Genomic DNA, 22,039 nt, shown 5'->3' with positions numbered 1-22,039 from the left:
TTTTCATGACTATGGAAATTGTACATTCACACTGAATGCATCAAAACTATGAATTAACACATGTGGAATTATATACTTAACAAAAAAGTGTGAAACAACTGAAATTATGTCTTATATTCTAGGTTCTTCAAAGTAGCCACCTTTTGCTTTGATGACTGCTTTGCACACTCTTGGCATTCTCTTGACGAGCTTCAAGAGGTAGTCACCGGGAATGGTCTTCCAACAATCTTGAAGGAGGTCCAAGAGATGCTTGGAACTTGTTGGCCCTTTTGCCTTCACTCTGCGGTCCAGCTCACCCCACACCATCTCGATTGGGTTCAGGTCTGGTGACTGTGGAGGCCAGGTCATCTGGCGTAGCACCCAATCACTCTCCTTCCTGGTCAAATAGCCCTTACACAGCCTGGAGTTGTGTTTGGGGTCATTGTCCTGTTGAAAAATAAGTTGGACCATCATTTATTTTTCAACAGGACAATGACCCCAAACACAACTCCAGGCTGTGTAAGGGCTATTTGACCAGGAAGGAGAGTGATGGGATGCTATGCCAGATGACCTGGCCTCCACAGTCACCAGACCTGAACCCAATCGAGATGGTTTGGGGTGAGCTGGACCGCAGAGTGAAGGCAAAAGGGCCAACAAGTGCTAAGCATCTCTGGGACCTCCTTCAAGATTGTTGGAAGACCATTCCTGGTGACTACCTCTTGAAGCTCATCAAGAGAATGCCAAGAGTGTGCAAAGCAGTCATCAAAGCAAAAGGTGGCTACTTTGAAGAACCTAGAATATAAGACATAATTTCAGTTGTTTCACACTTTTTTGTTAAGTATATAATTCCACATGTGTTTAATTCATAGTTTTGATGCCTTCAGTGTGAATGTACAATTTTCATAGTCATGAAAATACAGAAAAATCTTTAAATGAGAAGGTGTGTCCAAACTTTTGGTCTGTACTGTACATACATACATATAGATGCACTCACAGATACATGTACTCGTGTGCAATAAGTGTATGAGGAGCATTCAGATTTCTGAGGAGTATGGTGAAAACTTCTATTCTTTCCCCCTCCCCATAGAGGTCTCTGCAGTTTCCTGTCTTTCCTATTTCCTCTTACATTTCCTTCCCCACAAAACAACTCCATTAATCTGGCATGTATTTAAAGCAGGAAGTTTTGCTTTGAGCCATAAATCCATAAATCCTGAGAATTATCATCAGCTGAGATCTGTGGCGCTGACATTTCTAACATAACTGTACTATGCCAGAGTAGCCACACTACAAGAGACGAATACACGGGGCAGCGCACGACAGGCCAGGCCACAGAGACGACACATGACTATTCTACAAGATGAAGGTTCCCTCACATCTGTGAATTACATTTAATCCCTCTGTTTTCCTGTGCTCCTCTTGGTACAATAACATTGTGAATCTGCTGCCAATGCACAAAAATATTACCACTGTGGGCACAATATTACTTACCTTTCTTCACTTTCTTTTGTAACTTTATTGTATCTGAGGATTTCTTCTTAATCTCGGCTCGGGCTTTCTTATACTCTAAAAGAAGACAAGAGATGACAATTAGGCAAAATGGTTTACCATCTACAGTCTGGTAGACAACAGACCCTCAGACCAAAAAATTATATTAACACATGCCAGCAGTGCCCATACCAATGAATCAGATTCCAGCAGACACAGATGTCCACGAATGACCTCTAGTGGGTACCTTAATATTCTGCTGTGGCATTTCTTAGCTACCCAGTTCTATTACTTTGTGACAACGAATATTTCATCCCATTTCATCCATCGTTCCGTAAAAAATGTAAACAATCGGCTCTGTTATTTAGGAGAATGGAGAAGCCAAGTGACAACCCTTAATTTAATGTCTGCCTTAGTATAAAGTGTAAATGTCACTTTAGAAAAGTTTTTATGTATTATAGGTATTGCATAATGGTTCTGATCAGTGGGCGGCCAGGTCATGAGACCCCAAGCAATTGGTGAAAATACCGCTCTGAAATCCACAGTTCAGGTATAGAGCAGCGTACAGGCTCAACAGTGATCCATACAGTCACAGAAAAATATAAATGAAATTCCAGTTACTGTTAAAAATCACTTTATTCCATAGAAAACATTAAAAATTCATCTAAGCGACGCGTTTCGAACACTGTCCACCGGTTCAAAATGCGTCAGTTTTTGCATCCTGTATTCTTGGATGAATGCTAGTGCTAGAACAGATGCCTGTGAGCTTGTGCAGTAGGAAGCTCCTTTGCTGTGACCTGCAGATACTTCTATTGCTATACAGACAGACAGGGCACCCTCTTCTTACCTCGGCACCTCTGGTATCTCCAACAGTATTAGTGGAGAACATCGTCCTACATAAGGAGGGTGAAGCCTTCTACTGCACAGGCTCACAGGCACCTGTACTAACATTCTGGGGCAGGTTTCGCTCAGTAAAACAAGGCGGTGGCCATTTTAATTCTATAGTGGTTACCTCCCTAAACAAAACAATTGTGATTTGATGATGGAATATATTTAGGAGTTTTTTTACAACTAGATGGTGGCCCGATTCTAACGCATTGGGTATTCTAGAATATGTATGTAGTTTATTTATGAAGTTTTCAGAATAATGCAATTTATACACAGGATTCGGCAGGCCGGGCGCGACCAATTAGCGAAGCGTCGTTCAAATTCCGCACCAATTCGCTGCCGGACTGCGCCTGTCGCTGATTGTTCACGGCCGGGAGCGACCAATCAGTGAAGCCAGGGCCGGCTCCAGGTTTTTGAGGGCCCCGGGCAATAGAGTCTCAGTGGGCCCCCCTCTAACACATACCATGATTCATGATGCACAGATACAGCAGAGAAATATACCACAGCCCACGTAGCATATAACAAAGCCCAAGTAGCATATATCACAGCCACGTAGCATATAGCACAGGCCACGTAGCATATAGCACAGGCCACGTAGCATATAGCACAGGCCACGTAGCATATTGCTCAGCCATGTATATTGCACAGCTACGTAGTATATAACACAGCCACGTAGTATATAACACAGCCACGTAGTATATAACACAGCCACGTAGTATATTGCCCAGCCACGTAATACATTGCACAGCTACGTAGTATATAGCACAGCTCACGCAGTATATAACACAGCCAAGTAGTATATTGCCCAGCCACGTAATATATTGCACAGCCCACGTAGTATATAACACAGCCCACGTAGTATATAACACAGCCCACGTAGTATATAACACAGCCCACATAGTATATAACACAGCCCACATAGTATATAACACAGCCCACGTAGTATATAACACAGCCCACGTAGTATATAACACAGCCCACGTAGTATAACACAGCCCATAGTATATAACACAGCCCACATAGTATATAACACAGCCCACGTAGTATATAACACAGCCCACGTAGTATATAACACAGCCCACGTAGTATATAACACAGCCCACATAGTATATAACACAGCCCACGTAGTATATAACACAGCCCACGTAGTATATAACACAGCCCACGTAGTATATAACACAGCCCACATAGTATATAACACAGCCCACATAGTATATAACACAGCCCACATAGTATATAACAGCCACGTAGTATATAGCACAGCTCACGTAGTATATAGCAAAGCCACGTAGTATATTGCCCAGCCAAGTAATATATTTCCCAGCCACGTAGTATATAGCACAACTCACGTAGTATACAGCACAGCTCACATAGTATACAGCACAGTTCACGCAGTATATAACACAGCCACGAAGTATATTGCCCAGCCACATAATATATTGCACAGCCCATGTAGTATATAGCAGAGACGCAGTATATAACACAGCTCACACAGTATATAACAGCCCATGTAGTATATAGCACAGCGATGCAGTATATAACACAGCCCACGTAGTACATAGCACAGAGACGTAGTATATAACACAGCCCACGCAGTATATAAAGCAGCCCACGTAGTATATAGCAATGCGGGCACCATATCCCTGTTAAAAAAAAAAAGAATTAAAATATAAAATAGTAATATACTCCCCTTCCGGCGGCCCCCGGATCCAGGCGAGGCATTTGGCGATGCTCCTCGTGACGTTCAGGTCCCAAGAATGCATTAAGTTCTCGCAAGATGATGACGTAGCGGTCTCGCGAGTCCGCAATGCATGGCCCGGAGCATCGTAAGGAGCGGGGAAAGGTGCCAGAAGGTGAGTATATAATGATTTTTTTAAAAATTAGTTTTAACATTAGCTCTTTCTACTATTGATGCTGCATAGGCAGCATCAATAGTAAAAAGTTGGTCACACAGGGTTAATAGCAGCGTTAACGGACTGCGTTACATCGCGGTATAATGCCGTGTAACGCAGCCATTAACCCTGTGTGAGCGCTTAGTGGAGGGGGCACTGACAGAGTTGGAAGGGGTGAATTTGCGGCCGGACTGTGCTCGTCACCGACGCTGAATTCAGCGACGTGGAATTTCCGTGACAGACAGACAAATAGACGGAAGTGCCCCTTAGACGATTATATATACAGATGACAATTCCTTAGTTTTTTTTTCTGTCCCCAGAGAACCCCTTTAAGGACTCTCACTCCTGAAGCAGAGGGCAATACATGTAGATAGGTTAGCAGAGTGGGCACACAGGAGAGTCGGGGGATGGCGTACCAGCTGACCACCACCACTCATGTAGCTGGAGCACAAACAAGCACCTCTGCAGGCCTCTACCTCTGGATAAAAGGACACACAATTCGTGTCATCCAGTCCAGGTTACGCAGCCTCACCGATATTTCCCATGTGGAATGTGCACTCCTGTGACTTTTGCAAGGTTGCTCTGTGGACACAAGTATATGTCTCCGAAATAGCACAGAATCAGCCATGTATGATGAAGGTGGACTTAGAAGTATAGAGCACAGCATTGTACTTGGGCTACAACTACACACACATTGTCCTTTTTATGAGAAAGGCAATGGAAGACATTTAAAGGGCCATGGCACAGGACTTTTTTATTTTCTTTGCTGTTACAACTAAACTACTGGGGAGTCTGGAGCACGATTTCACATAAAACTGCAAAAGACTTGGGGCCAAATGTGTCTTTATTTAACTTTTGCAACTCAGCAAATATTTAGAGAACAGCTCAAGCAAACAGAACATCCAGGTTTCCATGCAGCCGTATTTCATTAACCAATATTTGAGATTCAGCGGGGTCTGTACAGACAGCAAGAACTCTGATCCCTGTCACTTTACCGACTCCTCTAGAACAAGAAATGCATTGCTCATTAGTCAAACAGAAACTTTGTTTAGGGCTTTCCTTGACTATGACGACATGGGATACTTCATCTTAAAGGAGTTTATCTATTTAGAACAGTGATGGCATATTGGTAGGTTACGCCATCACTGTCTGATTAGTGGGGGTCCTGAGAGTAAGGGGCTGCAACATAGGTTCAGCATTCCATTACTCCTGGCCATCAGCTCGGCAGAGAATCACAGCTTGCCTCCATTCACCATCAGGTTAGAGTCGCAGCTTGGGTTGATACCTACACAGCGAGCAGCAGAGATGTGGTGACGATGCAGCAGTTTCACAACAGTCACATTAGCTCTCAACTGGAATTTTGGAAATTCATTGCAAATTGATTGAATGTACAGAAGCTGGGCAAATACTAACATTAAGCATTTATATCTTATGACTTTCCTAAAGTGGCTCTATTCTTCAGGCAGCAGTGCCACGTGCTACACAAGAGATCTGATCAGGAAATTTATGACGGAGGGAACTATATGCCATATGTTCCATTTTCTTCTCCAGGCCCTACTAAACATATTAATCTTTTTACAGTACACCTTGAGGCAGAAATGCAGCCTGTCAGAATCTCCAGTAGAAGTTACAGGAGATAAGGAGGTGAAAAGGAGCAAGTATTATTGCAGTATGCGGAAAAGAACCTTTAAAGCACCACTCTAGCAGGATATATCAGCACTGAAGTGGTACAAAATAATCCAAGTTCCATGCCCCTAGTAATATACAGTACTTACCAGCCACTGTCGACAGCAATTCCTGATACTGTGCCGCCATCTCGTAACTGACTGACCGTAAGTCAGGAGTACTGTCACAAGTTCTCAGTGTAAGTCTATGAGAGTTTCATTCTGTCTCACATAGACTTACATTGAGAAGTGACCTCCAGCTCGCCCAGCAAATACTGAAGAGATCCAGCAGGTCACAACCTACCGAAGACGAGCGGAGCGGCGACAAAAACAGATGGAAACAGAGGCTAATCGGTATAATACTAGAGGCAGGAAACTTACATTAGTGACACCACCACAGCGGTAAAAATGTTTTTTTAAAAAGCTGGAGTGGTGCTTTAATAAAGGTTTCTACAAATCAACTAGTATATAAAATAAAGAGAACCAAGGATAAAAACAAAATAACCATATACCTGCAGAGTTAGTAAGAAAAAAGTAATAGCACATGTAAATAACATAGGGTAATAATTTGATCAAAAGAGCGTAAAAGCCAACACTCCACGACAAGGTGTACCCAATCAGAATGGTCCCTATCTGTTGTAGTCCACTCCGCCATCAGGCCTTAAAAATAGACTGATATAGGTCTTGCTCTGCCCCGTCTATTTACTGTATATACTCGTGTATAAGCTGAGTTTTTAGCACAGAAAACGGGGGAGGGGGAGCGGTGGAGCAGCGGGTGCCAGGAGCTGGCGCACACATCATACTCGCCTACATGTGCGCCCTCGGTGCTGGCACTGCATCTAGTTCCGGCAGCCGGCGCCTGCAGCTCTTCCTGTGCTCAGTGGTCACATAGTACCACTCATTAAGGTGATGAATATGCACACTTCTCCACTCCCATAGGCGTGGAGCGCATTTTCATCACCTTAATGAGCAGTACCACGTGACCGCTGAGCACAGGAAGAGCTGCAGGCAGGCGCTGTCGACTGGAACGAGATGCAGTGCCAGCACCCAGGGCGCGCAGGTAGGCGAGTATGATGTTTTTTTTTTTTTCAAGGAAACATGCACACAGGGATAGGGAATAAAGAGGCATGCATACAGGGACAGAACTGGGAGGCATGCATACAAGGACGGAACTGGGAGGCATGCATACAGGGACGGAACTGGGAGGCATGCATACAGGAACGGAACTGGGAGGCATGCATACAGGAACGGAACTGGGAGGCATGCATACAGGAACGGAACTGGGAGGCATGCATACAGGGACGGAACTGGGGAAGCATGCATACAGGACAGGGGAGGCATGCATACAGGGACTGAACGGGGAGGCATGCATACAGGGACTGAACGGGTGAGGCACGCATACAGGGACTGAACGGGGGAGGCATTCATACAGGACAGGGATGGGGGAGGCATTCATACAGGACAGGGAAGGGGGAAGCATGCATACAGGGACTGAACAGGGGAGGAATATATACAGGGACTGAATGGGGGAGGCATGCATACAGGGATGGACCTGGGAGGCATGCATACAGGGAATGAACGGGAGAGGCATGCAGACAGGCGCAGGGACCAGGAGGCATTCATACCAGGACAGGACAGGGGAGGCATTCATACCAGGACAGGGGAGGCATGCATATAGGAACAGGGGAGGCATGCAGACAAGGATAGGGATGGGGAGGCATGCATACCAGGACAGGGAAGGGGGAGGCATGCATAGCAGGACAGGGATGAGGGGACAATGCATACCCGGCTTATACTCAAGTCAATAAGCTTACCAGTTATCCGTGGCAAAATAAGGTGCCTCAGCTTATACTCGGGTCGGCTTATACACGAGAATATACGGTACATGTACTATTACTATTCATTTACTGCAGGGTAAAATGATTTTTAGTTTTATTCTAGGTTGTGCTTGTTAATGGCCAAAGTGTGAATATGCACCTACACATTGCACTTGTACCAACATGGGTTTTTGACTCCTTTCTTTGGTTTTGTCTTAGTATATAAAATTTAAAAAAAATTAAATTTCGGAACAAAATAGGTCACCATCCTACTTACTTTCTGTGGCATGTGAACTGGGTTGCAGAAACCAGATTCACATGCATGGGATGCAGACTGTAGTGGGATCTGCAAGGAATTCTGCACTAAAAACTGTCAGATCGGACATTTAAACTGACCATTGGGTGAAAAGCTTGGCAAGAGCTGTTGTGATATGAAAAAATTGTTAAGAATGACACTAATAATTCATATTGCATGCTACTACACTGATATCAAAGATGATAGAACGCCTGGCATAATACAGATTTGCAGTTCCCAAGGAAAGTGTGCTGGTGAAAAGTAGAGGTTTCCTACCTTTAGCGTGGTCCTTGTCAAGTTGGCTTGCAATTTTCTTCCACTCTTCAATTTTTCCTTCTAGGGGATTTATTAAGCTGTCACTCAGGGCTCTGCAGAGAAAAAGAAAACAATTTGGGTAAACCAAACTTCAAGAGAATACAGCATTAAGAAATTAGGCAGTCTAGCTTTTATCCAATCCTTAGAAAGAATCAGGAAAAAAGACCACTGAATAAGTGGAAAGTCATTCTGGCCATATAAAATATGAGGCTCATGTTGGTTGGGGGTCACATCAGTCACATATAGTACATGAGTCTTCCTATAGGCACAAAGCAGGCTCTTTGATCCCAGAGCTTTAGGTCCCCATACACATTACACAGCTGTCGGATGAACGATAGGATAGTTAGCAAAAAAAGAAAAACAAACAATCAGGTTCTCACGTATGTACTATCCTCACTAAGGGTCACTGGACATTCAATCCCCTCTTCTTTCATTGTGCCCTATTAAATTGCATACATGAATAAAAAAAATAAAAAGAGAGAGGAAAGACATGCACAAAATATTGGTTGCACTTCCTAAATGTAAACAATGTAAATATTTACTTCGTAACAAACAAAAGCCTAGACCAGGCAAAGAACATGTAAAATTGGGTACTGTGCCAGAACCTCTTTCCTCGGGCATAAATTGACACTGGGTTACAATCCATATAGCAGGCCTGACAACCAAGAGGGCCATGTAAAGGTGGAGAGTATCAGGGATAAGTATGGATGGACACTACGGAATACTACTTGCCATCACTTTAGGGGTAAAGAAGAAAGGTGCAATGCACATGTACAGGCAGAAAATAATGCAGTATCAAAGGAATATATCAAAGAAAATGAGCAATAGATATGTGCAGTAAAGTGCCATGTGGGAAGTCAACAGGTGAATTGGTTAATAGAAAAAACATGATATGGGAAAGAGAACCACATGTGTATGGCCACAGGAGGTGGCTTCCTCAAGGGAAAATTACATACATCATGCACATGACTTTTCCCTTGCACAGGTCTTTGCCCAATGTATGCGTTAAAAGTAGCGATATGGATGTGGAAATATTAAATTAAGACTTTTTAATACCAGCTGAACTGTGTCGCTTGCGCTCCATATGACCGGTCCATTTTTACTTCATAAGTAGCGATATGGGCAGATTAAAGTGCTTTTTCAAATTGTATACTCATTATTTAAACCATACATGTGCTATGAGCAACTGTGCATCAAACAGTGTGTACGTGATGCTACTTATAGTGATGGCACATTGGGTGAAGGTGTAAGCAGGTGAAAATCACGGGCATAATGTATATGTGATCAGACTTTTTGCTGGAAGAGAGGACTGAACAACAAGATACCAGTAGTGGGGATCTGTGAGAATAAAATTAAAGGGAATCGGTCACCAGGTTTTTGCTACCCCATCTGAGATCAGAATAATGTAGGGGCAGACACCCTGATTCCAGCAATGTGTCACTTACTGAACTGCTTCCTGTCATTTTGAGAAAATATCAGTTTTATCTGCTGTAGATCTGTCAGTTCTGATTGACAGCTTTCTGTGTGCACTGTGCATAGGCAGAAAGCTTCCAGTGAGTGGTGTGGGCGAGGTTATATACAGGTCCTTCTCAAAAAATTAGCATATAGTGTTAAATTTCATTATTTACCATAATGTAATGATTACAATTAAACTTTCATATATTATAGATTCATTATCCACCAACTGAAATTTGTCAGGTCTTTTATTGTTTTAATACTGATGATTTTGGCCTACAACTCCTGATAACCCAAAAAACCTGTCTCAATAAATTAGCATATCAAGAAAAGGTTCTCTAAACGACCTATTACCCTAATCTTCTGAATCAACTAATTAACTCTAAACACATGCAAAAGATACCTGAGGCTTTTAAAAACTCCCTGCCTGGTTCATTACTCAAAACCCCCATCATGGGTAAGACTAGCGACCTGACAGATGTCAAGAAGGCCATCATTGACACCCTCAAGCAAGAGGGTAAGACCCAGAAAGAAATTTCTCAACAAATAGGCTGTTCCCAGAGTGCTGTATCAAGGCACCTCAATGGTAAGTCTGTTGGAAGGAAACAATGTGGCAGAAAACGCTGTACAACGAGAAGAGGTGACCGGACCCTGAGGAAGATTGTGGAGAAGGACCGATTCCAGACCTTGGGGAACCTGAGGAAGCAGTGGACTGAGTCTGGTGTGGAAACATCCAGAGCCACCGTGCACAGGCGTGTGCAGGAAATGGGCTACAGGTGCCGCATTCCCCAGGTAAAGCCACTTTTGAACCATAAACAGCGGCAGAAGCGCCTGACCTGGGCTACAGAGAAGCAGCACTGGACTGTTGCTAAGTGGTCCCAAGTACTTTTTTCTGATGAAAGCAAATTTTGCATGTCATTCGGAAATCAAGGTGCCAGAGTCTGGAGGAAGACTGGGGAGAAGGAAATGCCAAAATGCCTGAAGTCCAGTGTCAAGTACCCAGTCAGTGATGGTGTGGGGTGCCATGTCAGCTGCTGGTGTTGGTCCACTGTGTTTCATCAAGGGCAGGGTCAATGCAGCTAGCTATCAGGAGATTTTGGAGCACTTCATGCTTCCTGGCACCTGCTCACAGTGCCAAAACCACTGGTAAATGGTTTACTGACCATGGTATTACTGTGCTCAATTGGCCTGCCAACTCTCCTGACCTGAACCCCATAGAGAATCTGTGGGATATTGTGAAGAGAAAGTTGAGAGACGCAAGACCCAACACTCTGGATGAGCTTAAGGCCGCTATTGAAGTATCCTGGGCCTCCATAACATCTCAGCAGTGTCACAGGCTGATTGCCTCCATGCCACGCCGCATTGAAGCAGTCATTTCTGCCAAAGGATTCCCGACCAAGTATTGAGTGCATAACTGAACATTATTATTTGATGTTTTTTTTGTTTGTTATTAAAAAACACTTTTATTTGATTGGACGGTTGAAATATGCTAATTTATTGAGACAGTTTTTTTGGGTTATCAGGAGTTGTAGGCCAAAATCATCAGTATTAAAACAATAAAAGACCTGACAAATTTCAGTTGGTGGATAATGAATCTATAATATATGAAAGTTTAATTGTAATCATTACATTATGGTAAATAATGAAATTTAACACTATATGCTAATTTTTTGAGAAGGACCTGTAGAGCTCATGAATATGAAGGACTACCTGACAGCAGGTTTACTAATCCTTTAGTGATAATCTCCTGTGGATAAAACAGTCATTTTCTCAAAACTACACTAAGACGACTCATAAGTGACGCATCACTGGAATCTGACACCTCACTGTATAAGGCATTATGGATCAGATTCATTATTACATTTCCAGTTTTTATGGTTTGCACCATATTCATCTTTCCATGTGCGCCTTTTTCCCCAAAGAATATTTCATATGTGTTTGCCGGTTTTATGTTCTGTTGGCCATTGTGGGTGGGGCTGTAGGTTTCCAGATGTTTTCGGCCAATTTATTTACGACTTTTAGAAAAGTTGCAAAATTTGCTGCAAATGTACTCCAGTTCTGCCCCCTCCTTAGTGATTTTCCTTACACCAATTATTTAGGAGCAATGTTTGCGCCAATTTTGACAAAACGAGCAACTGTGCTAAAGACTAGCAAAAAAAGGTTCGAGACAAAAATGAAGGCTACTTGAAACAAAATACATAATCCACGTGCACCATTGTGAAGAATTTGTCGTAAATAATGGCAACGAATACAACGGGACAGAAAAGTGACAAAAATAATGTAAATGATGTGATGAATGGAGTCCTGCATTTATCCTGCAGGAGTCATCAGAGATTTTGGGAAATTCTACAGACACTCTTCCCTGTTACTGTGCGTTGGGGGTAAATCTTGTTGGGAATTATAATTTTTGACCAAAGGGCTCAGACATAACTAGTCAGGCTCTTAGATAACTCCACATTTGCTAAGGGCGAGTGGTTTGCACGACATGTTGAAACAGACCCTTGGAGGTTGCAGTCTCATCAAAGCACAGAATGAAAGGTCTGTGGAACTCTATGTACACAGGTACAAACACAACCCTGACACTACTGACATCACATCTTAGGAAACGTCTTAGAAAGAAATGCTGTTAACAGCGGAGACATTTCCAAGCAGCAATGTTCTCAAAATCAGTTACTGCCAGGGGACTGCAAGACTGACCAGTAGGATATTAGGAGAACGTCTTTGAAGACGTTAAGATTTAAAACCAAAAATTATAAAGTGTATTTGTAAAGCAACACTACTGGGTCTATAGGGAATCAATCTGATTACGTGCTTTTAGCAGATGGACTCCTGACTGCTGATCCCGGGTGCTCGCATGGAAGCCAGAACATAACACAATCCTTACGGGACCCGTAGAAGCGCTAGATACAGCGCGAAACGGCCGTCGTCGATTCCTGCACACTCCTGCTGTCACTGCACACCCCCGAGCCGTGAAGATGTCTTGTCACATGTTTTGAATAAAGGACTTTTTATCACTCCAGGATCGGTGAGTGCTGCCGTATTTTTTCTACATAAGGAGACTTTAAGATTTAGTTAGCTCAGGAAAGCCACTCTACTTCCTTGCCTAGAAATAGTTGGAGGAACTTTATGTAACACTACAGGGTGTAGGAATTCCCTTTAAAGGCACCTTTACCTTACAAGTAATATGGGGAGGATCCATGGCGGTGTTTGTTGGCCATCACAGCGCACAATGCCCATGCCCTACACTCCTAATGCCGGTAAGTAAAGGCCTTTGTAAACAAGAAACCATAAGAATGATCATTCCCGACCATGCCCATGTAATGTAGTCAGCTGATCAGCAAAACACTTCTTCGTGATCCAATTCAATTGTTTGTGTCAGCCATTAGGGAGGCTGTTCGACAGTAAAATAATTATGCGCCTCTGCTAGGCCTCTCATTGACCAGCTCTTGCTATATAGTCCACGATATTCATGGGTTCTAGCATGCCCCCCACAATCGACTGGCAGCTTTCTGCCTATGCGTGGTGTACGCAGAAAGCTGTCAGTCAATGGTGGTGGCGGTGTTATACAGAGCTCAACATTCAGAGGTCTAGCAAATTTGCAGCAGATAAACCAGTGATATTATTAAAACTGCAGCAAGAAACCCAGACAGTGATACACTGTGGGAGAATTATAGGACCCTATATCATACTGCCCTCGGGTTGTGAAGTATAAACTTGGTGTCAGATTCCCTTTAAATCATCACTGTTGGCAGTACATCTACCTGTGTAAATGGGATGTACTGCTAGCAATATACAAACTGCAACAGTTTCCAACACATGTTCATCCTGTACTTATTCAGTTTGAAGTGGCTTGTGTGAACTGGCCTCATGACAGCTTGTTTCTCAGACTGATGGGCGCACACTGCAGAGCTCCCCTGAGGCGCTCTCAGAATATCGCTGGCCTGGAAGCTTTTACTCAATGGTAAAACGAGGCACGTGCAGATCTGATGTAAAAAGCAAAACATAAGGGTGGATCAAAAGATCTGCACCATGTGGCTACAAGTATGGCAGTAGTCACCTGAGAGAAGCCTTCTGCCCCCCTGATAGGTGATGGTCAGCCTCCTCCAGTTTCCCCCTGATAGGTGATGGTCAGCCTCCTCCAGTTTCCCTCGATAGGTGATGGTCAGCCTCCTCCAGTTTCCCCCCTGATAAGTCATGGTCAGCCTCCTCCAGTTTAACCCGATAGGTGATGGTCAGCCTCCTCCAGTTTCCCCCCGATAGGTGATGGTCAGCCTCCTCCAGTTTCCCCCCTGATAGGTGATGGTCAGGCTCCTCCAGTTTCTCCCCTGATAGGTGATGGTCAGCCTACTCCAGTTTCTCCCCCGATAGGTGATGGTCAGCCTCCTCCAGTTTCCCCCCTAATAGGTGATGGTCAGCCTCCTCCAGTTTCCCGCCTGATAGGTGATGGTCAGCCTCCTCCAGTTTCCCCCCTAATAGGTGATGGTCAGCCTCCTCCAGTTTCCCGCCTGATAGGTGATGGTCAGCCTCCTCCAGTTTCCCCCCTGATAGGTGATGGTCAGCCTAATCCAGTTTCCCCCCTGACAGGTGATGGTCAGCCTCCTCCAGTTTCACAGTATACATCTTCATAGCGTACACGGCGTGATATACTGTAATCCCTGATCATGGCCTGGGACTCCAAGATTCGGTGCTTCCGAGTCTACACTGGGAAGTTATTCATGTACTTAGCATAGAAGTGTCGCAAAACACAACTGTAGCAGGAAACCATACAAATCCACCAGTCACATTAGTCACTGCAAGGCTGTGGTTCTCCAAGACAGATTTCTTGTGGTTTCAGGCCATGACTGGACAGCCGGCGCAGTGACGTGTAGCCACAAAGATCTTCTGCACCTACTAATCATATGACAGCTGTCTCACATCATCCCTGGCTTGTGAGGACAGCTCCCCCACAATGTCATGACGTCATCCAGACAAGGAAAGACCCTAAACAGTATAAGAAATGTATGCGCTGGGATAATTACCATTCATAAAGACAAAGATTGTGTTGTATTGTATTATCTCTGCTGATAAAAGGACAGAACAGTCTGCTGAAAATAATGGCTTGTAGAATGTTGATGCCATTTATCTGACTACCATAAATATGCCCGGTTGACTTGGCAAGCTTGTATGTATATTCTGGGCATAAATGGAATAAAACATTGCATTCTCCTCGGGCAGTGGCTAATTGTTGAAATGTAGTAGGTTTGATCCCTATTTCATCATATATCGTCATGCTTCAGTGTAATACATTTTATCCATTTTGTGATTCCTTCATGTTATCAAGATTTCAATCCTATGAAATAATAATTTACTGAATTTACGCAGCCTGTAAGAGATTCTCCTGGAACGTAGGACGTTCATCCACACGAAGCAGGACAGAATCGCAAGAAGAGAGGAGGTGCCGGACCAAGACCAGCGACACCCATCGGACCGCCCCATAGGCGAGTATAACAAAAGGGATTTTTGTTTTGTTTTGCAGGGCGGCTTGGTGACATATATAGCAATCCAGAATGCTGAAACACAGGGCTGTAATAATTATTTGCGCATTTTTTTCTGTTTTAAATGCCATGGCTATGATGTCATCAAGAGGGAAAAATACAACATTAAAAATGCTTGGCGTTTTCTATAAATGCTTGAAAATTCTTAAAACATTCTTAAAACAATGTGTGTGATGGAGCCCTTATTGCATACATAACCAACAAAGGGGAGAATGCTTAAACATACAATTAATATACCTTAAAAACAAGTCCTGCAAGACCAATAAAATGGGGAGATTAGGTTATAGCAATACACAGGGTAGTAAAAATTAACTATGCATGAACCAGGCCATAAAACATGCACCAAAAATCTGGAAAATTTCCGTAAGTAAAACCTCTAAACACCACAAAGGAGTGTATGCAACAACAAAGAGTACAATAGAGACGCTTTGTATCCAGAGCTGATAAAATGATCAATAACACAAAAATGGAAAGGTCTCAGCCAAGTAATGACTATCAGTGCACATAGGGACCCAAGGGCAGTATAGTGCTTTTGGCCGATATAGTCAGACGGATGGAAGGTCAGCAGAAACAATCTAGAGTACCCACACACCTTCAATAGCGATCAGGCCTGAATTTTAAAAATGCCGATCTTCTTTCCATTCCCACTTTCGACATCACCTCTGAAATCATATATAGCCAGCTAAGGGCAATATATACGTACTCAGAAGAGCTATTACCCTGAATTGCTCCACTTGTTTGATCTAGGATAAATGTCTATTGAAGTCTAGAAAATTGGAGATCCAGAGGAGTTACGACGGTAGATATAATAGCTACCGCTTAGCTTTATAAAGAACAGATATGTCTAATACGCGGACAAATAAAAACATTAACAGCTCAGAAAAGGCTTACCACATTTCTAAATAGCTTTTTAACAGTCTGAAGTCAAGTTAAGGTTTGTGTGGAGAACATCAAGTGCTATGGCTCCAGAAAAGAGAAGTGCGTTGGCTTCTCATTGATACAGGTCAACACACGAGTAGAAAACCACTTACACTGTTAGATGCTTGAGTCGAGACTCGATGTTCCGGTGTCTCATACACATTCTGGTCAGTGCAGAACCGATTTCTTTTGTAGCTCCTGGAAGTGGATTAAAAAGAAATAAGTCAAGTTTTTTGAGTCTTAGACTGACTGGATAAGGAAACATATGCATCTTACTGCACAATTACTCAACAAATGTATATAATTTTCTCCATAAAAACACTGCTTTCCAAATGTTTTCGACATTATCCTGTCGTAATTGACAACTTTGTTTTGACATTTTCTTTTTCAAGGACCCCTAAATATCAGAGGTGTCGTGGACAACTACCATATTATTTGGGATGGAGAAATGCCAAATCTGCTGGCTCTTTCTCCGCGTACACTAGGTATACTGTAAGGGTGGTCAGTTTAACATTCCTTGTGGCTTTTTCTTCTAAATTCCAGTCAATAAGGAAAATTTGCAACAAATCCATGAACAATACATGACAGAAATGCATATGCTGCAAATTTAATGAAAAAAAAAATCCACAGGACAAATTTCATATTGAAAATTTCCACAATGGATGAGTGAGATTTGTTTGTCTGGTACTGTAAACCGCTGAAGGCTTCCGGGAAAATGAGCAGAATTTGCGACCTTTAACCTGCAGGTCACCTTTGAGGTTGATTCCTCTGCAAAGTAGCATGTGATAATTGCCAGTATCCATATTACACCGGATCAACTTGAATTGCAAGTTTAGTTAGCAACAAGTTAAAGCAGGAAAAGGGAACTTTTCCAGAGTCTCTCCAGCTGGTACCCCAAATGCTAAAAATCCAATCATCTCCGAACAAACATTCCCATAGGCCAACATCTAAACACAATAGGGGTTCTGTGCCTAGCAGATTTCATGTGAAATAACCTAAAATAAAGCAGGGCAAGAGGAGCAAATAAACAGCATAACAAATCGCTTGGCAGAGCACCTCTCAGTCACAGGGACTGGGCAGGGGCCCAACTGCGTCTGTTATTGTAATTTACCTGGGTGCATTGCACAACCAAATGAGAGTATATAAAGGAGCCATCCAAAATAAAGAGCACTTAATCCAGAAATCCATTTCATGCACTAGCTAAATAAATCACCCCAGAGACAGAGGTCAGAGATCCGCAATGTGACCATCTGTCTTGTGCATGGGAAGGAGAAGTGTGAGGACTATGGATCTCTAGCCATGGGAACGGCAGTTGTACCGATCACAAGCGCCATCCTTTATTGTACAGAATAGGTCAGTATATAAGATCAGCACCGATTTTGAACAAAATGTAATTTACGGTATATCCAGTGTCCATCAACTGCCTGTAAAGCCCAACATCCATTTTACCGGGTGAATCAAAACTAATAACTTCCAGCAAATGATTCTACTATACGTATCCTAGCCCTATTACTAGCTTCATATGGTCTGGATGCCACGTGAGAGCCTTTGTTCATCACAGATTAAAGGGCCAAAACAGGAGAATTATAGATTGCGACACAGATGAAGTACTGCTGACGGATGAGGAAAGAGAGAGATGTCTAAAAATATTTACATTTTAGCATTTCTATTCAGTTTCAAGTCTTCCCACAATTTCATGATTAATAAACTCCACAATGATGACGTTAATGGACCAAACAATCTGCTCATCCCAAACTCCCTTATGCAGGTACAGAACAAAACTGACCCTTCAGTATAGTAAAGAAACATGGGATGAGTGACATGCAGGGTCAGTAAAAAGCTGGATGAGCAATACTAATTGCAGGCATTCAAGAAGTGGTCTCACCAAAAAAAGTGAATATCGGCTTATGGTTGTTAGTCCTGCTTATCGAAAACGGACTGTATAATCTGTCCACGTAACAGAAGGATGGACAGTGTCCATCAAAATTACAAGTTAAAGGTCGTATCAAGAGCTTGTTCATAGCTTTAGAGACAACCTACAGATTTAAAACACATATCCAAGTCCATGTATCACATTATTTACGGAGCCCTCCATCTGGGTGTTCACATGTAAATGGCAGAGGGCTAATGCTGGATGGACAAATGCCTTCAACAGTTGTCAGCTGAAGGCTCCTTTGGCCAACAGATTCCCGTAACCTCCCCATTCACAGTCAGTTCAGCCAGGCATACATGTGTTTTTGACAGAGGGGGAGTATACAACCAAGTCAGGTCCCTTTATCATGTCATTTCTCTCTTGTTACATAACATGTCCAATCCTTACCCTTCCACAGAATCTGCCAACCACATTAGATGGTTGGTCCTGCATAATGTAAAATGGTAAATATTAGACAAAAGTAGGTTGATGGTTAAACGAATGATCATCCCATGAACATATACAGGCAGAAATATTTTAGTCCACATTGGCAGTCAAGGCCTTCTTAGAAATGAATGTCGGCCCTAACTTCAACGTCATTGGAATTGGCCAATCGTCTAATGTGAATGGTGATCTCCCGACTCTGGAGTTCTCCATGTATATAAGTTGCCACCAAATAAGTCTTGCATCTGATTGCTCATGTGTACGGGGGAGACCAGAGAAAAAGCCAAAGGAGTTTGGGCATCTTTACAGTCAAAGTATACAAGTTACCGGGCGATGAGCAAACTATTTTTCTTACAATATTTTTTTCTATTACTAGAAAGATTGTTCTTGCATGAAATACTTTAGTTAAAAAAGCATCTTATGCCTGATGGTGGTGACCTGAGATAATCTAAAGGCATTGCTGAATTTCACCAGATGAACATTCAATATACGGTAGTTGAAAACATCTGTTTTAATCAACTTTAAACTAAATGATAATTTTCAACCGTAACAAACGTTTATTTGGTGAAATTTAAAAAAAGAAATAAATTGTCTTGATCTTAGAACATCATCATTGGAAATTAAGTGGACTGTTTGAATTTTTCATTCCATGTCCCAATAAAAGATGCCGTTAAAAAAAAAATTATATAAAAAAATCATGCATAAAAGATCTTTTGATGATTAGTATTTTCATGACATCATTAAACATGCATGGCCAGTATAACAATTAATGTAATAAAACAACTGTTCACCAAAACATCACTCATTCATTTAATAGCTGTTGAATCGAAGTAATTTTATCTAATGTATATATGGTCACATTAGGGGCCATGATACCAATCATCCAAACATGTATTTTATAGTGCCCAGATGAGCAGAACAAGGATATTTTTTTAATATATAGAACCACAGTGAAATCGACTGTTTTGTGTTCCATTAAATTCAGTTATAAAGTTAATAAAGCCAAGAAGAACTTTCAAGTTCCGTTTTGTGGAGCAGAAGTCATCTGACACCGAGGTGTTTGCGAGGAGTCATTGTCGCTTTACAGCACAGCCGTTACGACTATTCCGTTACAGTGATCCAGGTAGAAATAAAACAAGCTCTGTATGTGAATCACGACCAACCGCCAACATTTCCATGAATAAATAGAGGGAAATTCCAGTCTGGTATATTCTGTACCCAGTATTACTGGAGCTATGTTTTTCAGCTGCAAACACTATTTCCATGTCTACAAACTTTTTTTTTTTTTTTTACGGAAACGTAGTTGAAGAGGGTGATCTAGCTGAAAGATATAGCTATATACAGTGCTCAAAAAATATAGGGAACACTTAAACAACAGAATCTAACTCCAAGTGAATCAAACTTCTGTGAAATCAAACTGGCCACTTAGGAAGCAACACTGATTGACAATTTTACATGCTGTTGTGCAAATGGAATAGACAACAGATGGAAATTATTGGCAATTATCAAGACACTCAATAAAGGAGTGGTTCTGCAGGTGGAGACCACAGATCACATCTCAGTACCTATGCTTTCTGGCTGATGTTTTGGTCACTTTTGAATGTTGGTTGTGCTTTCACACTCGTGGTAGCATGAGGCGGACTCTACAACCAACACAAGTGGCTCAGGTAATGCAGATCATCCAGGATGGAACATCAATGCGAGTTGTGGTAAGAAGGCTTGCTGTGTCTGTCAGCGTAGTGTCCAGAAGCTGTAGGCGCTACCAGGAGACAGGCAACAACCCAGCAGCAGGACCGCTACCTCCGCCTTTGGCAATGCTCCTCCTGTTCCTCCTTGCACAGAGTCCTGCAAAATAACCTCCAGCACGCCACAAATGTGCATGTGTCTGCACAAACAGTTAGAAACAGACTCCATGAGGATGGTCTGAGTGCCCGACGTCCACAGATGGGAGTTGTGCTCACAGCCCAACACCGTGCAGGACGCTTGGCATTTGCCACAGAACACCAGGATTGGCAAATTCACCACTGGTGCTCTGTGCTCTTCACAGAAGAATGCAGGTTCACACTGAGCACATGTGACAGAGTCTGGAGATGCAGTGGAGAGTGATTTGCTGCCTGCAACATCCTTCAGCATGATCGGTTTGGCAGTGGGTCAGTAATGGTGTGGGGTGGCATTTCTTTGGAGGGCTGCAAAGCCCTCCATGTGTTCGCCAGAGGTAGCCTAACTGCCATTAGGTTCCGAGATGAGATCCTCAGACCCCTTGTGAGACCGTATGCTGGTGCGGTTGGTGGCTGGAGTGTGTCAGCAGTTCCGGCAAGATGAAGGCATTGAAGCTATGGACTGGCCCACCAGTTTCCCAGACCTGAGTCCGATTGAGCACATCTGGGACATCATGTCTCGCTCCATCCACCAATGTCACGTTGCACTACAGACTGTCCAGGAGTTGGCGGATGCTTTAGTCCAGGTCTGGGAGGAGATCCCTCAGGAGACAATCCACCACCTCATCAGGAGCAGGCCCAGGGGTTGTACAGTAGGGAGATCATACCGGCACGTGGGGCCACACACAATACTGAACATCTTTCCTTGTCATGAGGCATTTTCACTGAAGTTGGATCAGCCTGTAATTTGATTTTCCACTTTGATTTTGAGTATCATTCCAACTCCAGACCTCCATGGGATATTCATTTTGATTTACAATGATAATTGTTATGTTTTATTGTTCTGAACACATTCCACTATGCAATGAATACAAATTTGCAACTGGAATATTTCATTCAGAGATATCTAGGATGTGGTATTTTAGTGTTCCCTTTATTTTTTTGAGGAGTGTATATTTACGTTTGAAAATGTAAGCAATGATTTCCATGGCCACGTCAATTATTGCACTGGCATAACAAATTTCTTGGCTTCTTTGGCCTTCCTGTATTATCTTGCCCCCAATATACATATGCATGCTGAATTCTGCTGAGTGTGCAAGCGTTTTCACTTCGTTTATAGAAAAAAAGAGCAAGCCACTGGGAGACAGACACCCCTGGAGGCGGCCTATTTCCCAGAAGAACAAAAGGATACTATAACACACATAAGACAGTAGTCTTGTCCTGCCAGAAAGGGTGGGATCAAATAAATTTCCTCTACTATGTATAGTTAACATTATGTGTAGAAGAGTGTCCAGTTTCTCCTCAATGGCAGATATCGGGGGAAAGAAATATGTTGGATTTCTATATGCCCAATTCTTCAAAAGATAAGATTATGTCAGAAGAGTTTGGCAGGGAAATATGTATAAATTAAATAACAACCATCTTAATGCTATGTTTGTGCTGCTGTGCTAAAACTGGAGGTACACCTTAAATGGGCAACATGGTGGCTCAGTGGTTAGCACTGTTGCTTTGCAGCGCTGGAGTCCAGGGTTCAAATCCCACCAAGAACAACATGTTTGTGTGG

At 42.8% G+C, this 22,039-nt stretch overlaps 1 protein-coding gene across 2 annotated transcripts in view; it reads right to left on the bottom strand.

Moving 5' to 3' along the window:
* Positions 1-22,039, bottom strand: part of LOC143765443 (protein MTSS 1-like) — a 159,593-nt gene that overhangs the window by 38,859 nt on the left and 98,695 nt on the right. For both annotated transcript variants that reach the window (XM_077252111.1, XM_077252110.1), the window contains exons 4-6: positions 16,356-16,440; positions 8,297-8,388; positions 1,468-1,542 (exon numbers count right to left, since the gene is read on the bottom strand). In XM_077252111.1, the coding sequence (XP_077108226.1) occupies positions 1,468-1,542; positions 8,297-8,388; positions 16,356-16,440 (252 nt within the window). The remainder of the gene's footprint in view (positions 1-1,467; positions 1,543-8,296; positions 8,389-16,355; positions 16,441-22,039) is intronic.

The sequence above is a fragment of the Ranitomeya variabilis genome, chromosome 4 (assembly GCF_051348905.1).
Source record: "Ranitomeya variabilis isolate aRanVar5 chromosome 4, aRanVar5.hap1, whole genome shotgun sequence".
NCBI lineage: Eukaryota > Metazoa > Chordata > Amphibia > Anura > Dendrobatidae > Ranitomeya > Ranitomeya variabilis.
Note: the sequence above shows the minus strand (reverse complement) of the source record. Positions and strands in the feature narration are given on the sequence as shown.